The sequence below is a fragment of the Mustela lutreola genome, chromosome 7 (genome assembly GCF_030435805.1).
Source record: "Mustela lutreola isolate mMusLut2 chromosome 7, mMusLut2.pri, whole genome shotgun sequence".
Taxonomy (NCBI): domain Eukaryota; kingdom Metazoa; phylum Chordata; class Mammalia; order Carnivora; family Mustelidae; genus Mustela; species Mustela lutreola.
In genome coordinates, this window is record NC_081296.1 from 6113854 (window position 1) to 6126764 (window position 12911).

The window sequence follows — 12911 nt, forward strand, 5'->3', positions numbered from 1 at the left end:
TCCTAGAGCGCAACATCTCTATTCTGTTTCCCTCTCTATTCTGTATCTTTATCTGTCCTTCTGGCCATCGTTATTGATCTACGTGAGCCTTCCTCTGTCGTGGGATCCCCATACGTACCTTTAGAAGCCCTTTCTGGATTTAAAACTTTCTTAACTTAAATGTAATTTCGTTAACATACGGTGTGCTATTAGTTTCAGAGGGAGGACTTAGTGATTCATCAGTTGTCTGTAACACCCCGTGCTCATCCCGTCACGTGCCCTCCTCGGTGCCCACCCACCAGGTGCCCTCTCCCCCGACCCCCTCTCCAGCCACCCTCAGTATGTTCCCTGGAGTGAAGTCTCTTACGGTTTGCCTCCCTCTCAGTTTTCACCTTAGTTCATTTTTCTTTCCCTTCCCCTGTGTTCATCCGTTCTGTATCTTAAATTCCACATATGAGTGAACTCATATGGTATTTGTCTTTCCTTGACTGACTTAGTTCACTTCACATAATACACTGTAGTTCACCCATGTCATTGCGAATGGGAGTTCATTCTTTTTGATGGCTGAATAATATTCCTCTGTGTGCGTGCGTGTGTGTGTGTGTGCGCGCACGCGCGCGTGTGTGTGCGTGCGTGTGTGTGTGTGTTCTCTTCTTTGTCCGTTCATCCCTGTGTGCACATCTGGGCTCTTTGTAAACTATTCCTTAAATGCAGGAGAAGAATGAGTGGGAGCAATGTCTCATAGCATATGCCTGTACCACTAGCTCTCAGTCCTTTGTGAGTATCTGTGTGTATGGATTCATGTGTGTCTCCACTAGATCGTGAGTTTCTGTCTATGAGGATATGGGCTAGGCGCACTTCTTTGTACTGTACAAATATGTCTTCTACATAACGTGTGCCAACTTATAGTAAGTGGTGGGAGAGTTTATCCCTACCTCCCATATCACTCAAACTTGTCTGCGTTTCTATACCTGGTGTTTAAGTGCAGGGACTCTGGAGACAGAGAACCTCCCTGTCCGGCCCCTCCAACACTTTCAAGATGGCGGATGGCCAACAGTTCAAACTCTCAGAGACCCATCCTCCTCGAAACTAACACACAGATAGTAATACATACTTCGCATAGGGTGTAACAAGAATAAAATGAGAAAATATACGTAAAAACCCCTCGTACAGGCATTAGAACATTATAAAGGGCTTAATAAAAAAAAAAAAAAAAGACCTCCTTCTGTCATCTCTGTTTTTCATTTTGTTTTGACTCCTGGGCACGGCCCCTGCGTTTTAGCACCGGGAGCTGCTGAATCACGACACCCAAGGTGTTGAAGATGGAATAAAACTGGAGGGAGTTGAAAACACATCTACGGACTATTCTTTCCAAAATTCTGGTGCTGAAGGGAAGGAGAAAGATCAAATAAAAGTTTCAGGGAGAAACAGGAAAAGTTCCAAGGAAGTTTAAGGAAAAGCCTGTGATTAAAGATATTTTTAAATTCACAAAGGGCTGTCATGAAGAAAGGGTTTCCATTTGTTCCTTGGACTTCCAAACAGTGAAAGCTACAGGTTTAAGCCCAAGTTTAGATCAACGTCAGAACGTTGGAAAAGGCAGAGTTATCCAACAACAAGCGTTCAGCCATGAGCTGGGTAGGAGTCTTCTTGGCGGGAAAACTGGGGAGAGGATTAAATTCTCTGAGGAGTCGCTACATCCAAAGGCTTTTGAGATCCTTTCATCCTGATTATATAATTTTATAAAGGTGGTAATGAAATACTAAGAATAATAGTTGATTGTTACTGAGTGCCTCCATGTGTCTGGCATTACGCCAAGCATGTCACAGCAGAGTCTTCACAGCAACCTGACAACGCAGGTGGTGTCTCCTGTCCCTATTTTACAAATAAGGCACTTGAATGTCAGTGAGGTTAAATGACTTGCCAGCATCACAGAGCCAATCAATAGGGTCAGTAATGGCCAGAAAACCCAGGTCGGCTGACATCAGAATCTTAACACCACGCTACGCCTTCCACACCTGTAGTACCAGTAGACGGACCACAAAGAACCAAGTCACACGGGCAATTTTATTAATATTGACCAGTACATGTGGAACAAATTAAAAGAGATTGATTCTGGAAACACACTTGCATGGTTGGGATTCAATCGGTGAGTAACTTGTGTTCATGCAACTTTCTCCAAGGGGAGTAATTCTACCATTAAGTTATAGAAACCCTGTTCCTGAGCCAAGCTCTGTCCTCACAATTTCGGTCCCTGAGCGCTCTGCATTTCATGAGAATGAGAATCGCCCTCTATCTGGCCATCCAGAAAGGGTGTGGGTTGAGGAGCTAGGATGGGCTTGTTTTGAAGAGCGTTTAGGGCCTTGTAAGATCGTAGGCAAGCAAACACCTCCCTGAGCACTCACATTTGTTTCGGAATTTCGTTTCAAGTGACAGTTCATCCAAATCTTACAGCCAAAAAAAGCAGTGAAAACATCACAGAAAAATAATATCTGAGAAGAAGCTCCAGTTGCCTTGTGATCCACAGGGTCTAAGTCAGAACTGCCCTTGAAACCGAGGGACTACTGAATTTGGGCTCTCGGACCTCATCGTCATCCATAATAAGCAACGTTTGAAAAGCTGCCCGAGCAGTTTTCAACCTCTGTGACATCTCCTGAAGTCAAGATCTCTACTTGGAATGATTTTAAAAACCACGAATCGATAAAATGTGTCAGTAAATTTATTAAAAACTATTAAGTGACCAATTTTTACATAGGCAGGCACTACACGGTATAATTTAAGACAAGGCCCATATCCTACAGCGCAGCTAATAAGACAACTTACACAAGATATCAGACTTAAACGAATATTTAAAATACATGAGCCGTGCTTTCAGGAATAAATACTCCTACATAAATCATCACTTCAGCTAAGGACTGTTTCACCATTTCTGCATACAAATTCCTAACCAAATAAAAGAACATAGCATTTAAATAAAGTGGCATCACTCCATGTTAAACCAATGAATCTTTCGAGGTAATTCTAATTTAACCCTTCTAGAGTCCATTTTTTGAGTCACCTTCTGTTTGAGATCTCTTGAAAGTTGGATTCTATCATAGAAAAAACTTTAGGGACGCCTGGGTGGCTCAGTTGGTTAAGCGGCTGCCTTCGGCTCAGGTCATGATCCCAGCGTCCTGGGATCGAGTCCCACATCGGGCTCCTTGCTTGGCAGGGAGCCTGCTTCTCCCTCTGCCTCTCCAGGCCTCTCTGCCTGTGCTCGCTAGCTCTCTCTCTTCCTCTATCCCTGACAAATAAATAAATAAAATCTTAAAAAAAAATTAAAAAAAAAAAAAAGAAAAACTTTACATTCCTGCCTTGAAAATCAGAGTGTATGGACTCTGTGGTGGTCATCAGAGACGTTCTCAAATACGGAGCTTCTTCTTTCAGCCCATAGGAGGACTCCACGTCCCATTCCCTTAGAAGTAAAGTGTGGTCTTGACTGTCTTGGGTCATCTTTAACTGTTTTAAGGCACTGAGCTTTGGCAGTTGTCTGTTCGCACAGGAAAGCCAAGCAGGTGTCAGAGCACAATTGAGCTGTTAGTGGATAAGGCAAGGTCATTAACAGCAATGTGTTATTTTTCAACTGGACATTTCACATCAAAATCCAGACTTCCGGCTTCTGTTGACAGACAGAAGCCCTGGTGTGTTTATGGGTAGATCCCCCCTTCACAGGGAGCAGGTCCCAACAGCCCTCCTGCTCAGCATGACCATGCCCGAGGACCCTGTCTCCGAGCATCTGTGTAAGCCTGACGGTGCAGTGGTGCAGGACCCACCTAGCATCCCAGCCGTCCCTTCCCAGAACCGCATCTCACGACCTGTTACAAACTCCAGCCACATCTCCGGCCACAGAGAATACACGTGTCATCAGCACAGCGCAGTGGTTTCAGAATCTGGTTTTTCAAACCCGGAAAATTCCTTAGCCTCTTCAAAGCTCGTTTCCAAGTGGGAACGATGACCATACCTACGTCACACGTGGGAGGAGCTCACACAGCCAAGAGCTTTAGATGACGCCTGGTACTTACTAGACACCCAGCGGATGTCAATTGCTATCAGTAACTACAACGTGGCTTCTTCATCGACTCCGCTGTCAGGAAACTCGATAAACACGCATGATAAATCAGCGCTCAGCTTTCAGCAGCCAAGCTCTCTCCTGTCACTGCCCAAAGAATCAGCCGACCCATCAGCATCACAAAAACAGAAGAGGAAGTGCACTTTCAGAATGAACTAATTCAGTACTGGAAACCACATTTTTCCTGCAAGCCCCATCAAGCCTTGGAAACTACTGGAGCCAACGCGGCCTCGGACGTCATGAAGAGGGAGCTGTGGTCAGCAAACACAAGGAGGGACCAGGGAAAGGGAGCCTGTGCTGGATGCGGGCCTCCTGGGGGACAGTGACTAGCTGGACTCACGGAATGGTGTTCGCGAAAGGACGGAGGGGAATAATTCCTCCTTTTTTGTCTACTTGAAAAGCCCAAGGCTGAGAGATGGTATGAATGCAGACCACAGAAAATGAGTACATCCTGCCCCCGGCGTCCACTCCAACCACGTCACAGAGACTGCTCGAGCTGAGATCGCCAACGGGATTGGTGTGGCCCAAATAAAGCAAACACATTTCCCTTCGTATCCTCTTGACTCCTCTGAAATATCAGACACTGCTGACTCTCCTTCTTAAACACTCCCCGACCCTTCACTTGTTTTTTCTCACTTCACTATTATCCAGAAGTTCTGCCCCATCAAGGGCACCCCTTCCAACACTTGCTCCTCAAACGGTGGGGCCATTTCCATTTCTGTCATTGGAAACCTGCTTTTCTTATTCAGTCTTCAGTGACATATATTGGCTTTAACCAACGAGGTTAAAGCGGCTATAGATAGCAAGAGTAGCCAAGAGCGTAGGTCGAAGGCAGTGGGGACCGTAGATGTAAGAGTTCTCTGGCACTTTGCAGAATTGGAGAAACAGCACAAAGGGGGGAAGAGTGGAATCTTTGAGGAGAGGTCAATAGGAGATTCCCAAAGAAAAAAGAAAAAAAAGACTGAAAAAATAAAAAATTAAAAAAAAACAAAAACAGAATATCCAAGGACTGTGGGATAGCTACAGTGAGTGTGGCCTGAGTGAAGTGGGAACATCAGGAGGAGAAGAGAGAGATAAAGAAGCAAAGAAGCATTTCAAGTGATAATGACTGAGAATTTCCCCCCAATTAATGTCAGACACAGAACTATAGGGCCAGGAGGCTCAAAGAACACCGAGAAAGATAAATGCCAAAAAGACTACATGTTAGCTCTCACGTTCAAACTGCAAAAAATCGAAGATAAACACCAAATCTGGAAAGAAGCCAGAGGAATAAAACACCTTATCTATAGAGCAGCAAAGACAAGCATTACATCGGACTTCTCCCAAGAAAACATGCGAGCAAGAAGAAGGTGGAGTAAAGTATTTTAAGTGCTGAGAGAAGAAAAACCATCAACCTAGAATTCTGTGCCCTACGAGACTATCCTTCAAAAGTGAGAGAGAAATCAAGACGTTCTCAGGCAAACAAAAGTTGAGGGAATTTTTCTGCCTACGGACCTAGTTCTTCAGAGTAGGAAGTGATATGGGTCAGAAATGTGGATCTAGATAAAGAAAGGAAGTGCAATCGAGAGTGAATAAAGGAAGGTAAAATAAAGGCATTATTTTTTCTTATTCTTAATAGATCTTGATGATTACAGTTTATCAAAATGATAATAGCAACAATGTGTTTGATTGTGTATCCTTACACATGTATATTTGCATAGCTACGGGCTTACATATGCTTATGCGTAAGTGGGATGAATGACAGAATTGATACAAAGGACGTGGGGGGGGCGCCTGGGTGGCTCAGTGGGTTAGGCCGATGCCTTTGGCTCGAGTCATGATCTCAGGGTCCTGGGATTGAGTCCCACATCGGGCTCTCTGCTCGGAGGGGAGCCTGCTTCCCTTCCTCTCTCTCTCTGCCTGCCTCTCTGTCTACTTGTGATCAATCTCTGTCAAATAAATAAATAAAAATCTTTAAAAAAAAAAAAAAGGACGTAGGGGGGTAATCAGGATTCTATTGTTGCTATTACTTTGCTGCAGTATTTTCACTGTAGCCATGAAGCAGTGCAGTGTTATTTGAAAGTAAATTTGGATAGTTATAAATATATGCTACAAGCTGTAGGGCCACTACTAAAAAAGGCAAAAAAAAAAAAAAAAAAAAAAAAGGAAAGAAAATGCATTCATATAAAATACTCAATAAAAACTGCAAAAATACAGAACAGAGAACAAAAAATAGGAATGTAGAACAAGTGTAGCAAATAAAAAATAGTAACAAATACAGCAAATATTAATCCAACTATATCAATAATCGCTTTAAACATCACTGGCCTAAATGTACCAATTAAAAGATGAAGATTGTCAGAGTGGATCAAAAACCAAGATCCAGTTACCACTATCTACCGGAATCCCCTTCTAAATATAAAGACATAAACAGATTAAAAGTAAAAGGATGGCAAAAGATATGGCATGCTAACATTAATCAAAATAAAGCAGGAGTAGGTGTATTGATTTTAGACAGAGCATACTTCTGAGGAAGGAATTTATCAGGTTTAAGAGGGGCATTTACAGAATGATAGCGGGAACAATATTTCAAGAAGACATATAATCCTTAATGCGTATGTGCCAAATGAGAATGTCAAAACGCATGGGACAAAAACTGATGGAACTGCAAGGAAAAACAGACAAATCCACTACTAGAGTAGGGAGAATTCAGCACCCACCTATCAGAAGTGGACATATGCGACAAGGAGAAATCAGTGAAAACATGGCTGAACTCAACAGCATCATCAAAAAAAATGGATATAATTGCTATCTTCTTGACTGCCTCCTCTAAGAACTGCAGGATGAACTTCCCTCTCAAGCTCACACGGGACATTCACCAAGAAAGACCACATCCTGGGACACAAAACGCACCTTAACAGATCTTTTTTAAAAAATGGAATCATACAACATCTTCCCTCTGACCACATTGGACTTGGAATCGGTATCAGAAATATAGCTGGAAAATTCCAAAATACTCGGATATTAAACAACATATTTCTTTTCCTAAGATTTTATTTATTTACTTATTTATTTGAGAGAGAGAGACAGACAGACAGAGAGGGCATGCATAGGGGAGCACAGCAGGGTCCCCACTGAGCAGGGAGGCTGACACAGGGATCATGACCTGAGCCGAAGGCAGGTGCTGAACTGACTGAGCCACCCAGGTGCCCCTAAAGAACATACTTCTAAATAACACAGAGTCAAAGATGAGATCTCAAGAGAAATTTTAAGATATTTTGAGGAAAATGAAAATACTATTTATCAAAATATGTGGGATGAAGTAAAAGCTGTGCTTATAGGGAAATTTACTGCATGGAATGCATATGTAAGAAAAGAAGAAACATTCAGAATCAATCATGTAAGCATCCACCTTAGGAAATCAGAAAAAGAACAAATTAAATACAAAATAATAATAAAAAGAAAAAAAAGAAAACTAGAGCAGACATCAGTGAAATTGAAAACAGGAAATAAATAAAGAAAATCAATGAAACCAAAAGCTGTTTTTTTAAAAGATCACTCAAATCCCAAGTCTCTAACAGGCTAACTAAGGAAAAAGAGAAGATACTAATTACTAATATCAGAAATGAAAGAGGGGACCTGCACTAAAGATCCCATGGATATTGAAAAGATAACAAAGAAATATTACAAAAAATTCTGTGCCGGGGCACCTGGGTGGCTCAGTGGGTTAAAGCCTCTGCCTTCGGCTCAGGTCATGATCTCAGGGTCCTGGGATCGAGCCCCGCATTGGGCTCTCTGCTCAGCAGGGAGCCTGCTTCCCACCCCCTTCTCTGCCTTGCCTACTTGTGATCTCTCTCTGTCAAATAAATAAATAAAATCTAAAAAAAAAAAAAATTCTGTGCCTTCAAATTTGATAACCTAGATGAAATGAACCAATTCCTCGAAAGACACAATCTGCCAAAACTCACAGAAGAAAAATCAATCTGAATGGGTCTCTACCTATTAAAGAAATTTAACCAATAATTAATAACCTTCCAAAACAGATAGCACGAGGCACAGATGCATTCATTGGCGAATTCTACCAAGCATTTAGGAAATTATACCAATTCTCTACAATCTCTTTCAGAAAAACAGGAGAGAATACTTCTTAACTCATTCTGTGAGAATAGCATTTCCCCGAATGCCAAAACCAGATAAAGATGTTACAAGAAACCTACAGACCAATTTCTCATGAAAATTAAATGTACTACCTAACAAAAATTTTGTACAAGAATTATAAGAGGAAAATAACAAAACTCTGATGAAAGTAATTTAAAAAGAACTAAATGAATGGATAGTCCTTGTTTGTGGACAGGAAGACTCAGTGTTGTCAGGCGTTAGCTCTTCTCAACTTGATTCCAAGAAGTTTTTCTGTGGATAATGACAGACTGACTCAAAAGTTTATAGAGAATGTTCACAGCAGCAGTGGCCACAGTCGCCAGACTGTGGAAAGAATCAAGATGCCCTTCAGCGGCGAATGGATAAGGAAGATGTGGTCCATATACACAATGGAATATTATACCTCCATCAGAAAGGATGAATACCCAACTTTTGTATCAACATGGTCGGGACTGGAAGAGATTATGCTGAGTGAAATCAGTCAAGCAGAGAGAGTCAATTATCATACGGTTTCACTTACTTGTGGAGCATAAGGAATAACACAGAGGACATGGGGAGATGGAGAGGAGAAGGGAGTTGGGGAAATCAGATGGGGGAGACGAGCCATCAGAGACTGTGGACTCTGAGAAACAATCTGAGGGTTTTGGAGGGGTGGGGGTAGGGGAATGGGTGAGCCTGGTGGTGGGTATTGTGGAGGGCATGGATTGCATGGAGCACTGGGTGTGGTGCATAAACAATGCATTCTGGAACACTGAAAAAAAATTTCTTAAAAAGGAAAAAAAAGTTTATAGAGAGAGAGGGAAAAGACCAGAATAGTCAACGCAATACTGAAGGAGAAGAACAGTGTCAGAAAACTAACACTACCCACCTGTAAGACTTACTATAAGGTTAAAGTGATCACAGCAGTGTTGTACTGGCCAAAGAGGAGACAAACAAATCAATGGAAAATAACAGAGAGCATGGAAATGCATGAATACCATCACCTGATCTTTGACCAAGGAAAAAAGGCAATACAACAGAGAAGAGATCATCTTTCCAACAAAAGGACTAGAATAACTGCACATCCACAAGCAAAAGAAAAAGTATCTAGACACAGACTTAAATCCTTCACAAACATTAATTCAGAACGAATCTCACACCTAGATATAAAACACAAAAGTATAAAACTCCTAGAAGATAAAATAGGAGAAAAATCTAGTTGACCTGGGCGTGACGATGACTTTTTAGATACAATGCCAAAGGCACAATGCCTAAAAAAGAAATAATTGTTAAGCTGGACTTCATTGAAAATTAAAAACTTTTGCTTTATAAAAGACACAGTCAAGAACATGGGAAGATGAGTTACACTGGGAGGAAAATATTTGCAAAAGACTGTTACCCAAAATATACCAATATCTCTCATGACAGAAAATAACAACTCAGTTTAAAAATGGGTAAAAGAGTGGAACCTGCGTGGCTCAGTGGGTTAAAGCTTCAGCCTTGGCTCAGGTCATGATCCCGGGGTCCTGGGATTGAGCCCCGCATCGGGCTCTCTGCTCAGCGGGGAGCCTGCTTCCTCCTCTCTCTCTGCCTGCCTCTCTGCCTACTTGTGATCTCTGTCTGTCAAATAAATAAATGAAATCTTTTTTTAAAAATGGGTAAAAGAGCTTAACAGTTATCTCATCAAAGAGGATATATAGATGGCAAATAAGCGGAAGAAAAGATATTAAACCCCGTATTTCATTAAGGGAGTTACAAACCAAAGCAATGATGAAATGACACTACACACTTACTAGACCGGCCCAAATCTGGAGGAAGGTCCCCACCGCATGCTGGCGAGGATGTGGAACAAGACAAAGCCTCATTCATTGCTGGTGGGAGTGCAAAATGGTCACTTTGCTAGACAGTTTGGCACTTTCTTACAAAACTAAACATACCCCTACCGTGAGCCAACAATTAAACTCCTTGGTGTTTTCCCAAATGTGTCAAAAATTTGTGTCCGTACAAAAATCTGCACATGGATGTTTAAAGCAGCTTTATCCTAGTTGCCAAAACGTGGGAGCAACCAAGATGTCCTTCAGTAGGAAAGTAAAATGTGGTTCATCCAGACAATGGGGTGTTAGTCAGTGATCAAAAGAAATGAGCTGCCAGGTTATGAAAGACACGGAGGATACTAAAACGCACACTACTAAGTAAAAGAAGTCAATCTGAGAAGCATACACGCTCTGTGATTCCAACTCTATGACATTCTGGAAAAGGCAAAACTATGGAGACAATAGAAAGATCGGTGCTTGCCAAGGGTTAGCAGGGGAGCTGAGGATGAACAGGCAGAACACAGAGGGCTTTCAGGGCAGTGGAACTGCTTTGTAAGACACCCCCCTGGTAGAAGCAGTCAACAAACATTCGCGTATCACCAGGAGTCAGCACAGACCTTGGGTGGTAATGATGTGTCAACCAACGTAGGCTCATTGATCAAAACAGACGGACCACTCTGATGCGGGATTTCCTAGCAGGCAGGGTAATGCGTGTGAAGGGCCAGGGGACAGATGGGATTCTCTGTACCTTCTATTCAATTTCGCTGTGAATCTAGAAAATTAAGTCTACTTTTTAAAAAGCATGGGTGTCCAGGAAGAACCTGAAAAGCCAAACGAGGACCGCGGATTTCACCGTCAAGGCCGCGATCAGTCATCGAGGGATTTCAGTCGGGGAGAGACCAACTCTTACCATGAAACTGTCTTGGGTTTTGAAGCAATCGCTTCAGGTGCCGTGTGGAGAATGGACCCGTGCGGGGCAATGGGGGGAGGTGAGAGCCCAGGGGAGGAGGCTAGCAAGCGATTTAGGTCAGAGTCGCTGGAGGCGTAGACCAAAAAAGAAGTCATGCAGACAGAAAGGAATGGCGGATGTTAAATAAATAAATAAATAAATAAATAAATAAATAAATAAAAAGACTTTGAACACAGAACGACAAGGGATTAGATGTGTGTGCTGACAGAGGGGACTCAGGAAAGACTCCAAAATCGTGCGGTGAGCGACGGGAGGCCACTTTCTAGATGAGCGGATGGAGGCAGGAGAGGCGACTTGGAAGAGCAAGGTCATGGCTCGTCTTTGACCGTGTGCCCCCCGAGAGGGCTGGTAGTGGCCGACACTTGGTCGGCGGTTGGGTGTTGTCCTTATTCACACTGTTTTTCTTAGGAGCGTAATAGGGTGTGGGATCCTAGACACAATTCTTTTAAAATATGCCTCCAGAGATTAAGGGAACGGGGTAGAGTTTCCTCGTTTCCCTGCCGTCCCCATCCGGTCTCAGCAACCCGGCCCGGGGCCCTGGATCCTCACAGCCACTGCGAGCTGGGGACGGGGGTGGGGTTCTGCGTCTCCCTGACCTGCTTCACAGCGTTGCGAACTCCGCTCCCAAAAATCTACCGGGATGCACTCACGCTCATTTTTTGAGTAAGTCAGTCATTGCTCCCAAAGACCCAAATCAACAAATTAATTTTAATAAAAGAGTTAGTGGGGGCGCCTGGGTGGCTCAGTGGATTAAGCCGCTGCCTTTGGCTCAGGTCATGATCTCAAGGTCCTGGGATCGAGTCCCGCGTCGGGCTCTCTGCTCAGCAGGGAGCCTGCTTCTCTCTCTCTCTCTCTCTCTCTCTCTCTGCCTGCCTCTCTGTCTACTTGTGATCTCTCTCTGTCAAATAAATAAATAAAATCTTTAAAAATAAATAAATAAATAAAAGAGTGAGTGGTTAAAAGGCTCCCCAAACCCATCCACATTACCCTTCCCAAGTTGTGGTTCTCTTACTGGGGTCCCTGGGGCAGCCGCCTCAGCATCTCTCTTGAACTTGTCAGAAATGCAAATTATGGGGCTCCAGCCCAGACCCACTGGGTCAGAGATTCTGGGGGGTGGGGGGGCCCCCCGCACCCTGTGTTTTAACAAGTTCTCTGGGCGATTCTGATGCCGTTTCAAGCTGGAGCACCACTGACCTAGAGGAACCATACGAGGTCATCTACTGCCGTCTTCTGAGTCTACCTGGACAAAGTTTATGCTTTTTTAAATAAATAAAACATAATGCTCTCTGCTGTATTTTTTTTTTTTACATGAAAAGTATCAGAAGCAACGTTTCATCTGCATGAATGAAAGAAGAGAGTCAGGCTCGGTAGGGGGAGTGGCCGTGGCGCTGCGGGACCCCAGGGTAGGGAAGCAGGTGTGGCTCACCTGACAGATGCCGCTGATGCACATGTCCAGGGAGTCGGAGCTGCAGCGAGTCCCATCCAGGACCTTGGGAGCCAGCTCCACCACCAGGCTCTGTCCCCGCGCATGACACTTGAGGGCGCAGGGGGCAGCCGGATCGTTGTACCGGGGAAGCCATTCGTAGTAACGACCCTGATACTGGACGTCGTTGTAGGCAGAGCACTGCTGGGCTCGGAAGTCCTCGGCATCCGGAGGGCAGTCCTGCGAGCAGAGGAGAAGGGCCACACATGCATCACTCAGGCAGATCGGCCACCGCAGGGCAGAACAACTTCCCAAGAGTCTCACGAGACAAGACCCCGCCACCGGCTTCTCCCCTGGGAGTCACCTCATTTCTTCACCTTACATAAAAGCTCTCTTTTGACCGTTTGGCTTTGAATTTTTCTAGGGGACTCCAGGTCTTTATGGGGAATGTTAATTATCATCCGTGCCTTCAAGAATGGTTTCAGTGGGAAGGGTTGATTGTCC

The 12911-nt window shown here is 43.8% G+C and overlaps 1 protein-coding gene across 1 annotated transcript in view; it reads right to left on the reverse strand.

Annotated features, from left to right (window-relative positions):
• The window catches only part of ADAMTSL3 (ADAMTS like 3), a 339850-nt gene that overhangs the window by 182619 nt on the left and 144320 nt on the right, over positions 1–12911 (reverse strand). Inside the window, exon 6 of the mRNA XM_059179851.1 lies at positions 12411–12647. Within this exon, the coding sequence (XP_059035834.1) occupies positions 12411–12647 (237 nt within the window). The remainder of the gene's footprint in view (positions 1–12410; positions 12648–12911) is intronic.